We start from the raw sequence: 17587 nt of genomic DNA, 5'->3' as shown, positions 1-17587 counted from the left end.
CGATCTAGCAACGCACGCTAAATGTTGCAAAACCAAACGACAAAGGAGGCGACACTAGAGCAAGACTGCAGATTGAAGCGAGAGTAGGTCTGTGCTGACAATACATTTCTATACTTTACGTATATCTTATAGCTATAAAAAACAAACACATTTACTGGGTGCATCTATGCTATAAAATGAATTTTTCACTAAATAACGTTAAATTTCTGTACGTTTAATGAAAAAAAAACTCGCTGCACTTTATTAACTAAATAACTTAACTATTGGATAAGTAAACTTGATATCAGATTATTATTGCGTCGTTTCCGCTTTGCTCTCCAGTTTCTTTGCCGGCCTGTGGCTGTTGTGGACCTGATCGTTGCAGCCTTCGCGATTGCGTGCAATTTCAATGGCCAAAAATTGGACACGAAAAACGAAAATTGAGTTGTCCGGTGAGAATTCTTTGCTAGCATCGGCGCGCATTAAAGTGCCGTACGAATAGTCTTCCATTTTATTGAATTTCTCGGCAAATTGGCGCCACTTGAGCTTCTCGCTGGCCGTTTTGAGAATGTCGTCACTGAGGCGAGCCACCTGCAGATCGGGAAAGTCCTGACGGAAGGTGGCATATATCTGATCATCGTAGGGCGTTAGTCGCAACTGCGCAGGCGGCACGCTGGTTAGCAGCTAATTGCAATTTGAGTGGTGGTGAGTTTAGTTTAACAATAACTATGCGTAAATTCAACTCACATTGAAATGCACTTCGGCATGTTCGAGTGCCTTCGCTGCCCACATTTCCTCCACCAGCGTGTCGTTCCCGAACTCCTCGGCCGGTCTGGAAAGCATCGAAGCACCATGCTGCGTATTTGGTTTATAGTCATTTTGCTCGTTAACAATTTGTGGTTGAAACAACATACCATTAATTCCATTTTTAAAGCGTTTTTATAAAAGAATGATTAAGTTTAGCACGTTTCAGCAGCGCCACTCACAATGCGCGGCGACAAGTGCACACATCGATTTATATTAATCGATAATATGTGAATCATGACCGATGAATACTGCCTTCATTCAAACTGTTTTTTTTTTTTTTTTAAATACCAAGAACATGTTTTCACATTAATTTCGGTCATTCAAATTTCTGACACTTGAGATTAGAGTTTAAAATACACATTTATGTTAAACACACACACGCACACTTGCTAAATTTTTAAAGCGTTAATATGTTTCAAAACATAAGTTTCACGTTCTTGTGCGCCTTGGCGTTTATATCTTGGTCGGTGCTTTGCTACTTGGATGCCAACGATGATCAGGCAGATTCCTCAACAGATTACAATGTGGAACTCTATACAGGTACAAAAAATAACCTATATATTTATATTATATTATGTTAAACGACTCTTTATTAGAGCTTCCCATTGCTGTGGATGTGCCAAAGTATTGTCCACACAACTCGTCGCAGAATAATTTTTCCGATCGTATCTATGAGATACTAATGAGCTACGGCATTGTGCTTCTAACTACTGTGCTGCTCTCCAGGCTGTTGCAGTGGTTGGAGCTGCAAGCATGCAGCAATCGCCAAGCAGATGAAACACCACCGCTGAAAATTAATAAATATGTACAGAATTTGGCAATTGAACGCGAAGGGGAGGCAGTCGAGCAACGAGTGGCAAAGAAGAGGCGACCCATAATAGTGGAACAGGAGAACGTTGAGCTGAAGGAGCAATTGAATGATTTGCAGACACGTTGCCGTGAGCTCATTAGAGAGTTGCATGCCGTTAATAGCAATAGTATGTCCACCGAGCTGCCTTGCAACACATCCAACAGCAGTTTCACTGGCTCCGATAGCGACAGTTGCCCCAACGACGATGAACCAAACTCGATTGGATTTCCTCTGGCGCTATCCAATGAAGAGCAGTCCTTGCCGCTAGCTGTTCGGAATGTTTACGTCACTCATAGTCATTTTCATTTTAACTTCAATGGAAGCGTTCAGCTTCAGGCGCAAAACTTTAATGTTAACGTTTTGAATCAAAAGCAGCTACGCAGACGTAGTGAATTTGCTCAAGTCTGGGGCACATTTATTAAGGGTCCCACGGAGTGGCCAATGTTACCGGGCATTAATAATATCTTGATATGATATGAAAGCGGCGCAATTGTTATTGGTTTCAAAATGGAAACGCTTGCTTGTTTTGTTTTTAAATAAACGGTCACACTGTTTTTAGATTGCGCGCAAACTATCGATTGGTAGTTATGTGGCTATCGACAGGTAGCTGGCTATCGATAGCTACTACTAAAGTTTGTTGCGGTGCACAAAATTTAACCGCCAGTTTGCTTCTCTATGCCGTCGTTGTCGTCGTGTGACTTGTGTGCACGGACTATTTTATCGGGTCAGTTTGTTCAAAAAAAATGTGCAGCGTTCTAAAATAACGGAAACTACGCTTCGCCATTTTACTCAAATATTTATTATATGCTAATAAAAATAATAATTATATGGTTGTGCGTTCGCGTATGCATATTAGGATAAACTAGAAAAGAGATTGAAAAAGCTTACGCTTCATTTGCATCTGCTGAAGTACTTTGAAGATTTTTGTTCTTCAAGTGCTTTTTGTGCATTATGAATTTGCATAGCAATCGTTCGTCTATGATGAATGATGTTCACTAAATCGTCGTTTTTTATTGTTTTTACAGTACTTTTAATTCTTTTTTATCTCGTTGGCATCGTTGGCCAGTTGCATTGTTTGCTTTGTGTTTATGCATTATCACTCCCACACACACACGTGCACACACACACACAGACACATACATACAACCTGCCGCATAATCATTCACTGAGCACCAACAATAACAGCCACATTCTCTTTCTTTTTCTCTTGCGCCAGTGTTGCCTTGCTGCAATCGTTTTGCCTATAAGTGCATTTATTTTTTGTTTTAAGTTAACTTGTGTTTGACATATTTAACGATATTTTTGGGCAATTTGGTGATTTGTATTTTTGTTGGTCGGTCGGCTGGTTTTTTTTTTTTGGGATTGCGCTTGTCTATAAATAGCCGCCCGCCACTGATAAAGCAACAGATCACTCTCGCTATCGGTGAGCGAAAGACTCTCTGCTGCCTGCTGTTCTCGCTCTCTCTTCTCTCTTTACTCTCTCGTTCTCCTGCTATACCATATACATATGTAAATTGTGTGCGTGTGTGTGTGTGTGAGTAATTCTTGCGGCATTTTGATTCTGACTGAAGATAAAACAGCTGAGCGCCGCCGTCCTCTGCCCAGGAATTTGCTAACGATGCATTTGCGACGATTTTTATAGTTTGTTTTGCCCCACTGTCACACAGCGTTTTACCGTTGAATCATCAACAAGTTGTTGCTTTTGTTATTTGCCTTTTATTTTTGTCGCTATTGTTTATGTTTTTTGTCTTAAGCGCATAAATAAAAATTTGCTGTTGAATTTGTCTCACATATTGCGAATTATTCTTAGCGGAAATGTCAACAAATGAAAAACTTCTGAAACACACAAATGCATATATTCTTATATATATACATGTGTGTATGCAGCTTAACTGCGCTGCTTACGTCGCGCATAATAAAGATTAACGCATTTCTTATCAAGCGTTGATAGCAGCGCAGACGACATCCACAACAACAACAACAAAAACAATAGCAGCAAATACAGTCAAAGAGCAGAGCGCGCTTTTGAGCTGCGTTTTTAGCTTGTTTCGCTCACACATACAAACATACACGCACGCACACAGTCACACGCACTGATATCTCACGCGTTGTCGTTGACTTCGCTGATTAGCATTAACTAAGCCAGCAGCAGCCTCAGCAGCCGCAACAACAACACGCGCTTCTAGTTTCGTTGTACTATTTATTTGTTTTCTGGTTTTCTGCTGCACACCCACACACACACACACAAATATATACCAACACATTCGCAAGTCACTTGCGAGAGTGAGAGAGACGGAGAGGCTGGCGCTGCTGCTGCTGCTGATAAAATAAAGAACAATATTAATTTAAGTTTAAAAATAGAATTTTGCTGCAGATGCCTGTTTTGTCTGCCTATGTATGTATGTATGTGTGTGTGTGCTTGTGCGTCTGTATCAGTGAGCAGCAGGCTAAAAAGTTGCTCACGCATACCAACGAACAAAAAACGCTGCTCTGCTTGATCTGCCTGCGCTGTCTGTGATTGCGCGCTCACTTGTTCGCTCTCTCTCCCACTATCTCGCTCTCTGTGTGTCTGCGAGAGAGCGTGGTTTGGGGCCAGCTCATCGTTCGTTGTGCTCCACGCCTTCAGTATTATTCTATTCGCCTGCGATACAAGTTGGTCTTCGCGGATTACAAAAGTCTACGTGCACGCACGCACACATACACAAACGAGACGCATATATACGTACATACATACATATGCATATGTACGCAGACATGTGTATGTCTGTATCTGTATATTATATTTTTTGATTGGATTGGGGCAAAAGAGTACGCCATCGTTCGGCGTTTCTTGTTTCTGGAGCAACTACAACAACTGTAAAGTAAAAAAAAATACTGAAAAAAACAAACAGTTTAAATATTTATGCAACAATTTTCTAATGTTCGGCTGCTGCCCGTATGTGTGTGTGTGTGTGTATAGTATTTTAAATAATTATCGTAAATTAGAGAAAAAAGTAAACATCGTAAATAACAACAACAACAAAATGCGTTAGCAAGAATATTTGCAACTTTACTAATTTGTGATAATTAATATTCAACTTTGTTTTGTATTTTTTATTTTCTTACTCTCTCCCACTCTCTCTTTCTCTCGCTACGATCTGTGTGTGCATTTGCGTATGTGTGTGAGCTTGCGTGTGTGTGGGGATGTCTGTAAGTGTGTATGTGTCTGTAATCATAAAGCATGCGGAAAAACGTTTGTGAAAAAAATATATGCATATATAAAAATGCATAGCGCAAATGTGATTTATTTTTCAGCGCTCAGGAAAACACGATCGTAGAGAAAAACCCTTGAGAACAAAATGCATAGATAACGGACTTTTTAGAAAACCCAAACCAGAAACATTTTTATCGGGCGGCATGTAAAAATGTGTTATTGCAAAGTTGCCAGGCTAAACAAAATGGAAATGAAATTTCATATATCAATTTGCATGAGTGCACCAAATATTACCCCATCTTGTTAAGGTTCCCAGGGGACGAATTTTAAAACATAAATTTTGTTTAGGTTTCGGAATATTTGTCAATTATATTTCGGCCCTTTGATAATAGCTGGTAGTTGTAAAATAAAATTGTAATCAAATTAAAAAATATATTCTTTATATTATATATAATATAATAATGGCTGATAGTGGCTTTGATAATGGCTGATAGTTGGAAAATAAAGTAGAATATATTTTCTATATTATATTATATATCAGAGACTTGATAGTTGAAAGTTGGAAATAAGAATATATTTTTGAATGTTATTCTTTAATTTCTTTGCAAATTTACCGCTAAATGCATCATTAGCGCTCTCTCGCTCTTTTCTCGCTCAGCTTCGTGTATATAAAGATAGTATTTGTGAGTTTATGTGTGTGTGTGTAACGTTTTATTCAGTATAATTAATGCTAATACAAAATTTCATTAAAAGCAAAATTAAAAGAAAGCAACCAAATCGAATACGACATATACACGACAATAACAAAACCAATTGCGGCGCGATAATAACAACAATAATAAAAAACAACCAACAACAACAAAAGTGAACAAGTGCTAAACAATCAATGAAAAGGCAAAGGCAAAGGCAAATGCAAATACGAAGAAGAATGTACAACTGCAAAATGCACAGTGCAAAAAATGTACCTATGTAAATCACTTTAAGATGAAAATCAATTACAACGGAAAAGCTCTAACTGCATAACTGTAATACATACGACGCAACCTGGGAGAGACCGAAACCAAGAGAGAGAGAGAAGAGAGCCCTCAAAATAGCGCTGATCGTGCCAAGAGCAACGGTACAAGGCCATCCAAAAAATGTGAGTAAAGCCTTCCGTTTTTAATTCCTCCTATTATAAGTATACAAAAGTAATGAATTTCTTTTGTATATTAATTTTAAAAAATATTAAATTATATCAAATATATTATTAAATATTATTAATATTCTCTATGCTGGTAATAAAATTGAAACAAACCTTAAACAGATGCAAAATTCTGCTTGACTTAGTGTCGTATTTAAATTGTAAGCTAAAGCTTGAGTAACATTTATTGGGTTCAGCAAAAAAAACCGCAACCAGTTGGGAATTCAAAAGGAGAAAGGAGAGGAAGGAAGGGCGAAGGGGAATTGTTAAGCTAGAGGTTAAACGCATTGCATTTCATGAATGGAAACCTTGATAATGCATCTGTGTTGTGTTGTGTCATGATTCGCTCTAGTTGCTCCTACTCCAACTCCAACTATTCTTCGGTTTCTGTTTCTGGTTTTGGCAGATGTTGAGGGAATTTCATTTAGTAGTTTTTAATTATTAAGTTGTAGTTTTGTGCGTTCTCAGCATGTATTTACAAGTTGTCAATTGCAATGCTTGCTGCATTTATATCAAGAAAATGTTTGGACACAAACTTCGTTTGCAAAAAAAAAGTATCTTATTATTGAGTTTAATTTTTTCTTCTTATATTTCTACTATAAAGTGGACGTCTTAAAGCAGTAAAATTATTATAATACATACATTCGACTGTCAAGCAAGTGTTTGGACAACCGCTGTTAACGATTTTGAAATTGCCTTTTTTCCAGACACCGTTAGAAATAGGCGATTTATTTTTGCCTTAACTTTCATCTCTGAGCTTAGCAAAAATACCCTGTTGCAATTTGTCCGTGCGAGATCATTTTTGTATGAAAAAGTTATATAAAAAATAACAGTGTTTGATCTCTCAAGCTATTCTGTATTTCAACAATTATTGACAGTAAAAGGATGGCTAATTTTGGTTTTATAATTTTACAATTGTTTAAATTAATGAAAATAACATATTTTGTTAAGTAGTCCGCTTAATAAAAGAAAAATAATACGAAGAAAAATAAAAGTCAACAAAATACTTATTTTGCAAAAGAAATGAGAAATGATGAATTTTTTCTGTATCCAAGCACTTTCTTGAGATAATGTATTTATTTACAATCCATTTACAGCATTCGCATTCTAAGTAAAATCTGGCAACGCTTATTTTTGGCAACAGCCAGTGGAAATTTTTGGACTTTTGACATTGTTGTTTGTTTGTTTACCTGCAAATATTAGGTAATCATACATGTGGATATAATAAAAGACCAACAGTAAAAATATGTCAATTTCATTGAGTTCTTTATATCACAGGTTAAACCCACAAAGTTAAACAGGTGTTTTCTACTTCATTCAACAACAAAATAAAGGTGCGGGTCTTATTAACAGAAACTACATTTCTTATAAAATGGATTTTCTATCAATGTTGATCTTATTCGGTCTTTGTTCTTTTCGAAACTAGAGTTCTCAACTTTAAGTTAATATCATTTCTTAGACAGGGTATTCAAATATAAATTCCGTTTAATGCCAAGAATACTTAAATTTTTGTAATTAAATTGTGGCTGTAAGAATATCAAGTGCTCTCGAAACAAGCTGCTTTTGTTATTTCATTTTGGGGTTTAATTAGCCAAAATTTATTAAGTTACTGAAAATAAGACAAATTTATTTCGAAACATACCGAAATGTTCTAGAATGCTCAAATTAAAGATACCCTACATTTAATATTTTTTTGTACATATTTGCAGAGTATTCCAATTAAAGTTCAAGTTTGAGCTAAAAACACCATGTTTAGCTATCTTTATAAATGAAAGGTAACTGCGGCAAAAACAAATTTGGCCATCTTTTCTGCAGCGAGGCTGTAAATCAAAACGCGTCTTAGCGCAAAAAGAAGCTGAAAAAGAGAGAAACAAACAATTAAGAATGCTCTAGACCCGAGAACTCGACTAGCAGATACCCTCAACCACTGTCTACTGCATACTGTCTGTTACATACTTTGGCTCGATTTCATTATACCCCTTTTGATGTTTTTTGAATGGGTGCAAGGCATAAAAGCAGCAAACTTAATATGATTTTGAAACATTCCTTTTTTTTTTTGGCTTTCTGCGTGTAAACTCTATATATTGCTAAAAATGCTAAAAAAAAAACTTGTTTGCTGGCTCGTGCATACGAATTGAAATATATACACAAACATACAGTTGTATATATAATTTTTAGTGTTTTCTTTTTTTTTCGCTGAAACCGCAAAGTTCTGCGCGTTTGCCTCGACAATCTTATCATCTAATATGCTAAAAATAGCATTTGCCGCCCCTGAGTGTGTCCACATGTGTGTGTGTGTGTGTCTGTCTTTCTATCCATGTGTGTTTTTTGGAACTTCGCGCCCAATTTTTTTTTATATATATATCTACATCTCTATCTATCTCTCTATCTGTATATGTATCTGTATCTATATTATGTGTATATCTCTATCTGTATCTGTATCTTATGTACAAAATGTACTTGCTTGTATATTTTCATCCTCTTATTTATCTCGAAAATTTTTTTGCTAACTAAATTATTATTTATTTATTTTGTTTTTTTTTTTCTATTGCTGTTCAATTTTTTGTTAGAGAGACCGTGTGATCATTTAGCGCTGTGCTAATTCAATTTGTCTACGTGTTTGTGCCCCAAAATGTACGAATTTTGTTTGGCAGCATCTAAGCTATGGCAAAAGTCTTTGCGATGAAATATATGGCAAAATGTAAAGCAAATAAATCATGAAATATACTATGTTTAAAATCTATTCATATGTGAGCCAGTAAATGGGGAATTGTTCTGCATTGTAAAGTTCTTGAATTATTGTGACATTAATTCTTTACAACTCTTCAGTCTCTTACAATAATTCATATATATTTAATTTATATTTTTAGGTTTATACATTAGTAAAATATTCTATTACTCATAAATCACAAGCTGCTTAGAATATTTCATATTCACATTTTTTATTAGGTCTGTTAAGTTTGATTTCGAAATTTTTAATTTAAAGTCATATATAAATATATATTTGTGGATCTTGGTTCTTCGACTTTTTGTCCTTGTCGAGCATTTCAACTGAAAATCTCGAGCTTATTGCTATCAAACATAAATCAAAAGCTGTTTACATTTTGCACATAACACAATAATAATAATATTAATAATAATAAATAAAAGTCACAAAAAAATACAATTTAAATACATAAAAAATGTAGGTATTCGAAATTTTTTTTGCATTGATAATTTGACTCCTATTTGTTTAGCGTTTGCGCAAACATTTAACATCGAAGTGTGGATTTTTTATAGCTCAATGTTGTCTACGGGGCGTTTTTGTGTATTGAAACATATATAAAAATCTTAGACTTTGACTTGTCTCCTCGAATTGAATAGGAAAAAAATTCCATTGCAAATAATTTCACACTTTAAGGTCTTAGACAGAATATAGCGCTTGGCAAATGACGTGGCTTAAATTCATCATGACTAAAGATTTGAATGTCATCCGATTTATTTGGCGGTTGCAAAAAGATGAGAATTCTTGATTCGATACGCCATTGTGCCACCGGATTATTGGTCCATTAGACATTCACTTCCTAATATCTAATCGGCTGCACTTCGATTATTCTCTAAGCTGGCTGCGAGCGATGCTTAAATTATTTTTTAGACACTTAATTAAAGACCCACCAAATCATATTTCAATCTACAATCTGAAATACTTGAAGAGTTAAGTTAATAGATAAGTGCATTAAAACTTTGTATATATATTTTTACTCAACTTCCATACACCTTTTTAAACTATTTTTGGTTCGTTTAGGGTATAAAAAGGAGAATTTAACGCTAAACTTTTAATAAATTGAATTCTGCTTGCAGCCTAATTGCTGATGTGCACAATATTCTATGTGTATTCCATTTTCAAACAACGTAATTCAAAACAAGCAGATTAAAACCCCACTGTTTGTAGTCAATTGTGGCAAACATTGTATGGCATGTGCGGCATCCTGTGTAAGCTTATTATGCACATACATTTATACATTCCGTGAGTGGCGTGGTCAGATAATTTTTGGTAGGTGATTTTGTCCTTGTTGTTGTCATTATTGATGTTGCCTTGTTGCATGATGCATTCAAATTAATGAGTGCGTAAAGCGTAAAAAGCAACATGTTGCACTGCCTGTGGCATTTAATGCTTTGTGGCAAGCGGAAATGCAAATGTAGCTTGTTGCGGCCTGCTGCTTGCAGTATTCGTGTTACTTTAAAATTAAAAAATAAAACAAGTAAAATATTAAAAAAAAATAAATTAAATTGATAAAACAAATACAAGACTAAAGTAAATAAATAATTAAAATATAAGCTGATATTGAAAAATCTCACAAATAAATTAATTCTTGTAATTATATCTTAATTTAAATAAATCAATTAAGAGTTTTATTAGACGACCAACCTTTTGACTATCAAAATAATCAACTATATCAAATATAAACGTAGGGAAATGGGGTGTAAATTTATGATTCAAACATCATTCATCAATTCTACCAATTTTATGGATATTTCCCTTCTCTTTCGATAAACACAAACATTTTTGTTTTCCTATTTGTTAACCGACAAGTTGAACCAGCAAACTTTCGTTTGATGCACGGACAATTTGACTGGAAATTGTTCGTTAAATTTGCCATGGAAATGAATTTTGAATTGCGGTGGAAAATGCAAGCGAATACCTCCCAACTATTTGATGAAATGTACATGTGTGTGGGCAGTGGCAGAGATCAGAGGCAGCGGTAGAGACTCTTCCTCTTGTTCAATTATTTATTAGTACGCACACACAAATATGTACCAAAGAATTCTCTTGTCAACAAATAGTTTTTGGCAATTGATACGCACACCTCAAACGTATTTTCACTCAGCATAGGTTCTTCCCTCCTACCTCACAATTTATGTGCACTTTGCTAAATATTACATGCTCTTCATGTTCTCTGTTGACTTCGTTTGTTCGTTTTGTTCGCAATTTGCCCGTCTTTTGGTTTGAAAGCCTCTTTCTAGACATCTTTCCCCCCTCACTCACACTCTATTATATTCCATACTCAATTCGGTCGATGAGCAAAATTAAATTGTGTGTGCAAGTTCAAAGTGGCGATCAAAATTGGAATGCGGGTTAAACAAAACAAATCACTCAAGTGTTTAATTAAATCAGTGCACATGGGAGATTTTTGACTTGATTGCCAATTATAAGCTTACAATTTAGCTAAGCTGTTGAAGACTTTTAATAATTAATTAATTGATGTGCTGAAAAACTGATAACAAGTACTTATCTGATAAATCGAAAAAAGTTAAATAAACTGGACCCACATATTGTTGTTTTTGAAATGGATTTTTGTTGGTTTTACAACACTTTCTCAGAATTCAAATGAGTGTAGTGCTTATGGAGTAATATCCAGTTTGAAGTCTGGTCTAAATAGCAATTCGCTGTGCTATTTGAGTATTTTACTAATACAACATTTAATTACTTTTAACAATATCTTAAGTACAATTAAATTATTTGTTTGCAATTTGTTCGCAAAAACATCGTTTATTATTCCATCATTAATTACTGGGCCAAACGTTTGTTATTTTAAATTTGCCGCTAGTCTCATTAAAGTTTAATTTCATAATAATAAAGTCGCAACCTCTCTCACTCAACCCACTCTGATCCCTGTGCTGACAAAGGTCGGACTCAAATATGACATTGTGGCTGGAGAAGAACACTTTTCTTTGTCCAGCTGTGAACAGCTAATCCAGTACACATATACATATACATAAGCACACACACACACATATACACGAATGTAGATAATTTTGCTTGTGGGTTGGCTTAAAACAACTCTCTCTCTGTGTGTGTGCACTGTGCATTCAAATGCATTCAAGCACAAAGAATAAAGCCTAAAGCAGACCGCAAAGCTCGCCTACCCTTGAATAATGTGTGCCTTTTGATCTCGCTCATTCTCTCTCTCTCTCTTTCTCATTCTCATTCTCTCAACTCGCGCTACGTTGGCTCCTTTTTGTGGTTTGTATTAGCTGCTAATGGATTTGGTGACAATACTTTTATTCAAGTATAGGGCACGTGATATGGGGCACTTTAGCTTATTCGCCTAGTTTAGTCCTTGACTAAAATAGGGATTTTGGCATAATTTAAGCCTATCAAAAGATAAGAAGCACAAATATTAAAACACTTTAAACATTATATATTCATGTAAACAAAAAATTAATCTCCTCTTTTGATGATTAACTGTAAAAGCAGCAAATGTGCCTTGAATAGAAGATTACAAAATTGAACTGAGAGTTAAAATTTTGCATAACATTTTAATATGCCATATTTGCATAAGTTTACTTTATAAGTTTTCTTGCAACTCTTTAGCGTAAAGCTTTTGTTTTTCTTACTTGTCGAGCTTTATGATGTTTTCGACCCCCCCCATTCGTCTTCCTTGTTCTTTGCTCTGGTCTATGGTATTTCTGCGTTCAATGCGTTCTTATCAGTGGCAAGCGCTTGGGCTTTCAAAGGCATTTTTATTGCTCTCCTGCCTGCTGCTGATAAGCCATAAAATGTATTTTTAGTTTTCTATTTTGGTTTCGGTTTCGCTCTTGATTGCAGCTGTTGCCAAAAATGACTACACAAAAAGCCAAAAAATAAAATAAAACACCAACTATTTTTTTTCTTTTTTCCTGTGTCTGATTTTTGACCATCAAACGATCTTTATTCAACTTTATCTGCAATAAGAAGAATAAGAACAATGGAACAAAAACAAACTGCAAAAATCAGCAAGTGCAACAATAAGATGAAGAAGAAGAACTACAAATACAACTGTGCAAAAGTCAACAAAATCCAAAGCTAGTACTGTTCCTTGGTGAAGAGCAACAAGTGTATTCCCTACTCACTCACCACCTGCTGACTCGCAACTGTATTTATTTTATTTGTTTTCTTTCTTTTCTTGCGATTAAGTAATTTCTTATTTTAAATAAATGTTTACACAATTATTTTTTTAAAGCTTTTTTGTTGCATTTCTTATTATATAAACAAGACAACCGCTTTAGGGTAGCTTAGATTACGGGCAGGAAGATTTTCAATTTATATATATATATATTTGTTAATTTTATATTAGGCTGGCGGCAAAACTTTCTGGGAGTTGAGGAGCTACACAAGGAATTGGTCTCAAGTCCCAACTCCTTGGCTCTAAAAGTGAATAATTTAATGTCAAATAGATTATTTTTAGGACATTAATTGTATTTCACAGTGCACATCTAAGGTGTAGCATTGAATATCTTACGATAGATAAAGAATTGGGTTCAGCGTATTTCTCGACTACAGCATTTTTACTTGTTTTTATTAGGAATCCTTAGATTACATTTCTTCTTCGGAAAGTTTTTTCATTACATTTAAATCTAAATCTGACAATTTTGCTCATTCATGCTTAGAATAATATATTTTCTTTTGGGTTGTCGGGAATGGAGTTCCTTTTTTTTATTCCGAGAAATTCAATCAAAACACGTTTAGAACATCCGACACAAACAAGCAATGTTATTAATCGGGTAACTGCTTTGAGGCAAGAATGTTGCCCAAAAGTAGTTCCCCAGCAATTGAGATAGCCATATTTAAAGAGCTATCAACGATTTGTCGTTGCCTTTATTCGCTTCATGCTGCTGTTCATGTTGTAGTTGTTTTTCTCGGTGTTGTTTGTATTGTTGCTATCATGGGCATTGTTTATGTTTAGGCCACAGACCTCGCCACTAAATTAAGTTTTTTTTTTAGCTTGGTCTAAATGGCTCCATCTGACTCTGACTTGGCTGCGTTGTCCCCGTCGATATGGCCGGAAGAGCTACATTGTTGCCCAAAGCAATTTCAGCCCGGTCTTTAATAGAGGTACTCCTAGCATCGAGCTCAACTGCTGCTGCTGCTGCTACGCATAAATTAAATTTCAGCATTCAACGCCTCCGCAATGACAAATTCAAGCAAGTTCAAGTATAAATCGCAAAGTTAACGAACTAATATTTTTGCTATTTGGCAACAGCAATGAATATTAAAGTATAAAGTTTGAATTTTACCAAGAGGCATCTCTATTCTCTATTTGCTTTAACTATATGATACGATTAGGATATAATAAACTGAGAGAACTGTTTAGATATTTATATGTTGAACATTTTTTCTAATCGATTAATGTCTTTTAATAATATAATGGGTGTGAGTTATTAATATTCTGTAATATTTTACTATCTATTTGTGAAAATATTCATCCTTAAAATACTGCTGCTTGTATATTTTTCAATAGTCAATCAAAACAATGCAGAATTCAGCAAAAGTCGCAAAGTGTATTTAAAATTACTAAAATCCATAAAATATTTAAGGTAATTCATTGAATAATTTATATAATTTTTTCTATTATTTTTAATACTAATAAACAAAATTTTTAATTCTTAGCAGATTAGTATCAGAAAATGTTCCGAAAAAACCTTTTTAGATAACATAGATTAGTGTTATATGCAACTCTTAAATAGGTAAATGATTTATAATATTATTTGAATTATCTATAACTACGTTTATTACATTTCTATTTCCATTACTTACTCAACTACTTTTTAAACACAAATCGCCTGTGCTTATTTTATATACAACTGTTCTTTGGAATTTTGCTGAGTGGGGCGTCAATTCTTATCCCCATCTCAAGCCTGCCTTTTGCCTTTGGCATCAAATTTTCCATGCAGCATTTTGAGGGCAAATCGCAGCCGTTGTCATCATCCTCATCCTCATCCTCGACAACAAGTATGTGTCTGTACCTGAGGCGGTTTCTTGGTCACCGTCTTGGCTGAGTGTTGGGCGTGTCAACAGCAACAATTTTAGTGGTTTTGTTTAATAAACAAATAAGTTGGCAGATTAACCCAAACGACGCCACAAAGTCGCCCAGACCAGAAGGGTTCTTTTTTTCGCAGCGAACGCCATCTTTGGGCGGGTCCTATTAGCATTAATCGAGTGAACTATGTTTGAGTATCTGTGAGTGTGTGTATGTGTGTATCTCTGTGTGTACCTTTAGACACCTCAAAACACACACACACGCATACACGAAATTTACGAGTGTGTATCGGTTTTAACAACTGTTTGTTTTGCAATTTTGTGGTCATATCTATTTACGCAAAATTTATTGAGCGCTATTTTATGGCCTGTTGGCTCAGCGTTTAAGTGGGCGTGGCTCTATGCAATTCTTTATTCTCAAGCAATACCAAAGCAACAACTATTCTCTCTCCTTATTTGAGATACACTTGCAGACTACCTAATTTGGTATTTAATTTACCCTGCTTTGGCAGTCGATTCTTAATTAATCCATAATAATTACTAATGAAGATTTTAGTGAAGTTACCTGTAAAAACTATTTTTTTATTATGTAGACAATTTCCCTTGCAATGATATAATGACATTAAGACCATAGCTATTTTGTATGATTAAAATATATTTTGATGGCTGCAGGTCAAGTAATTTATAAAATACTACGTGTATCTTATTTATATTTATGAGTTTGCATTTGCATTTAATTTTCAATGAGTATCAATTTTGGCAGTACATTTAACTTTTATTATTATTATTAATGGAGTCTGATGTTTCCTCATTCTCAAGATAGAGTGCACACGCGACATCTGCCACAATTTGCAGCCTGTGTAGCCACAATTTTAAAGTTGTAGTGTGCCATGCAGGAAGCCTGCTATTATCAGTAGAGAATTTTTACTCATATTCAGAAAATCATCAATTCGTTTTTTGTCACAGCTACCTTGAAGTTTTTCATTTGTGGCTTGTGGCACAGTCGACTGACTGAGTTGCATACTCTTTTTCAGCATTCACACAGGTAATTCAATTAGGTTTCATATATGTGGAAGCTGACCAGTAGCCACCAGCACTTCCCGTTTCACCCGCTTTCGGCGTTGGTCACGTTTTATTACGTAGACAGAGATACAATTGCAACTCAATATGAAGGACAATTGATTGCATTTGCGATCACATTAATACATCATGTAGCAAGCAACATTCAATTCGATTGACAGGCAAGCTTTTGAGGAAGCAAATTCTCCTGCATAGTTGCGTGTCCTTTATCTCTTAACAATGGCTCAAAATGCAATTTTGAATATGTGCAAATGGTTGTGCCTCAAACCGTTTCAACTCGTTCGCATTTTCTCAACAATGGCAAAAATGTTGCTGATTTATTTATAAGTAAAAAGTGATTTATAATGGTGTGAATTGTTCTTGCCTCTGTTTAAATAAAATATTTTAATAAAGGATATTGTATTTAGAAAATATTTAAATTATAATGTGAAAGCAAGTGCATATGTGGGCGCTTCCAGAAATTTTCCTCCTGCTACTTTCTCCCATAAAATTCTCTTTTTGTTATTGGCTCACAGTTTGATTTAGTGTAATTGACAGCTTTGCGAACAAGTTGCAATAGCAACCTGTTGCCTTGGAAGTTGCCACTTAATCAGCTTTGTGGATATCAACAGGATGTAATTGATTAACATCACTTTAAGATTGTTTTTATATGATTTTGGCTCTTTACCTTTAGCTGATGTGCAAGGTCAAGTAGTTGAAGAATATTCTGAAAAAAAATTGTTTGACTGCTGTTAACTTCCGTTTCCGCATTTTCCTTTTATTTTTTTCATATATTTTTATTTTTATTTTGAGCTTAATTATAATTTCAATTTTTAAATTGGCTTTTCACATGCAGTTTTCATAAAGTTGTTTATATTGGCAGTTGGCATCTGGCAGGTGCGTCGAATGTTTGCTTTAATGCAGCAGCCTCTTTTTGCCCCGGCTCTCAATTAACAAGTCCGATTATTCGTCGACTCAACCCGTATGTAACCAGGAGGATAATACGAAATCCACAGCGAGTCCTGCATTGCCATGAGTAAACTTATGAAAGAGTTTGTCAAGCGGCTGCTGCTGTTTTTTTTTTTTTTGTATTTTTGTCGGCTCAGCTGAAAAGGAAATGTTCTTGTGACAAAATAAGAACTCGGCAAAAAGTGCATAAAAAGTTGGCAAAGATATTTCAACTGCAAAAAGAATAAAAGATGCATCTTGAGTGCAATTATGTCGACTGACTCACTAATGGGTATCTAAAAGGCGAGCACTCTTCACTTTGGCATTCCTACTTGTTGACTTTAATATTAGTTGGGTTAGTCAACAAAGGCTTATAGCTGCAGTTTGTTTGTGTCTGTTAATAGTAAATAGACATAAAGGGGACTCCCACTGAAAGAGAGAAAGAGAAAGTAAAACATACTCTTTAGTTCTTGCCTGAGCCTTGTTTGCCGTTCTTCTTTAACACGGTTTTAAATATTATATAATATTATTCCCTTTACTATTTAGCATTGTCAACCAAAATGGCCAAGCGGGCAAAGTTTATTAAAATGAATAGTGTACGCTGAAAAGAGGACATTCAGAAAAAAGCAAAATATTCTCAATACTATTTAAACATATACTATTGAATTAAATATACCATTCGAAAAATAATACTTAATTGGGTTCTATCGTTTTACATTTCGAGGGAATTAAATTATTATACTCAATACTATATCGAAGTGATAAGAGTATATTGGCTTTTATTGGTTTTAA

General features: G+C 34.9%; 3 protein-coding genes across 3 annotated transcripts in view; 2 read left to right on the top strand and 1 right to left on the bottom strand.

Annotated features, from left to right (window-relative positions):
• Positions 1–198: 198 nt before the first annotated feature.
• Positions 199–974, bottom strand: LOC6557168 (protein PBDC1). The gene is made up of 3 exons (XM_001984982.3): positions 894–974; positions 727–834; positions 199–663 (listed from the first exon to the last, which is right to left on the bottom strand). Exons 1-3 carry the CDS (start codon positions 903–905, stop codon positions 292–294), a joined length of 492 nt encoding a protein of 163 aa, XP_001985018.1. The 5' UTR covers positions 906–974; the 3' UTR covers positions 199–291.
• Positions 975–1104: 130 nt separating this feature from the next.
• On the top strand, positions 1105–2260 carry LOC6556553. Its single transcript, XM_001984983.2, has 2 exons — positions 1105–1326; positions 1383–2260. The coding sequence occupies exons 1-2, from the start codon at positions 1197–1199 to the stop codon at positions 2108–2110; spliced, it is 858 nt and encodes a 285-aa protein (XP_001985019.1). The 5' UTR covers positions 1105–1196; the 3' UTR covers positions 2111–2260.
• Positions 2261–5679: 3419 nt separating this feature from the next.
• Positions 5680–17587, top strand: part of LOC6556550 (receptor-type guanylate cyclase Gyc76C-like) — a 37621-nt gene continuing 25713 nt past the window's right edge. The window contains exon 1 of the mRNA XM_043215706.1: positions 5680–5967. The gene's annotated coding sequence lies outside the window, so the exon portion shown is untranslated. The remainder of the gene's footprint in view (positions 5968–17587) is intronic.

This window comes from Drosophila grimshawi, unplaced genomic scaffold (genome assembly GCF_018153295.1).
Source record: "Drosophila grimshawi isolate 15287-2541.00 unplaced genomic scaffold, ASM1815329v1 contig_44, whole genome shotgun sequence".
NCBI classification, from domain to species: Eukaryota; Metazoa; Arthropoda; class Insecta; order Diptera; family Drosophilidae; genus Drosophila; species Drosophila grimshawi.
This window is presented reverse-complemented; position numbering and strand designations above follow the sequence as displayed.

What these genes read in the sequence shown, in the direction of transcription:
- LOC6557168 (XM_001984982.3), bottom strand. An exon ending in ATGCCGAAGTGCATTTCAAT is followed by an intron (nt 664 to 726) that starts GTGAGTTGAATT and finishes AATTGCAATTAG; the next exon opens with CTGCTAACCAGCGTGCCGCC.
- LOC6556553 (XM_001984983.2), top strand. Translation starts at nt 1,197, where the DNA reads ATGTTTCAAAACATAAGTTTCACGTTCTTGTGCGCCTTGGCGTTTATA. An exon ending in CAATGTGGAACTCTATACAG is followed by an intron (nt 1,327 to 1,382) that starts GTACAAAAAATA and finishes ACTCTTTATTAG; the next exon opens with AGCTTCCCATTGCTGTGGAT.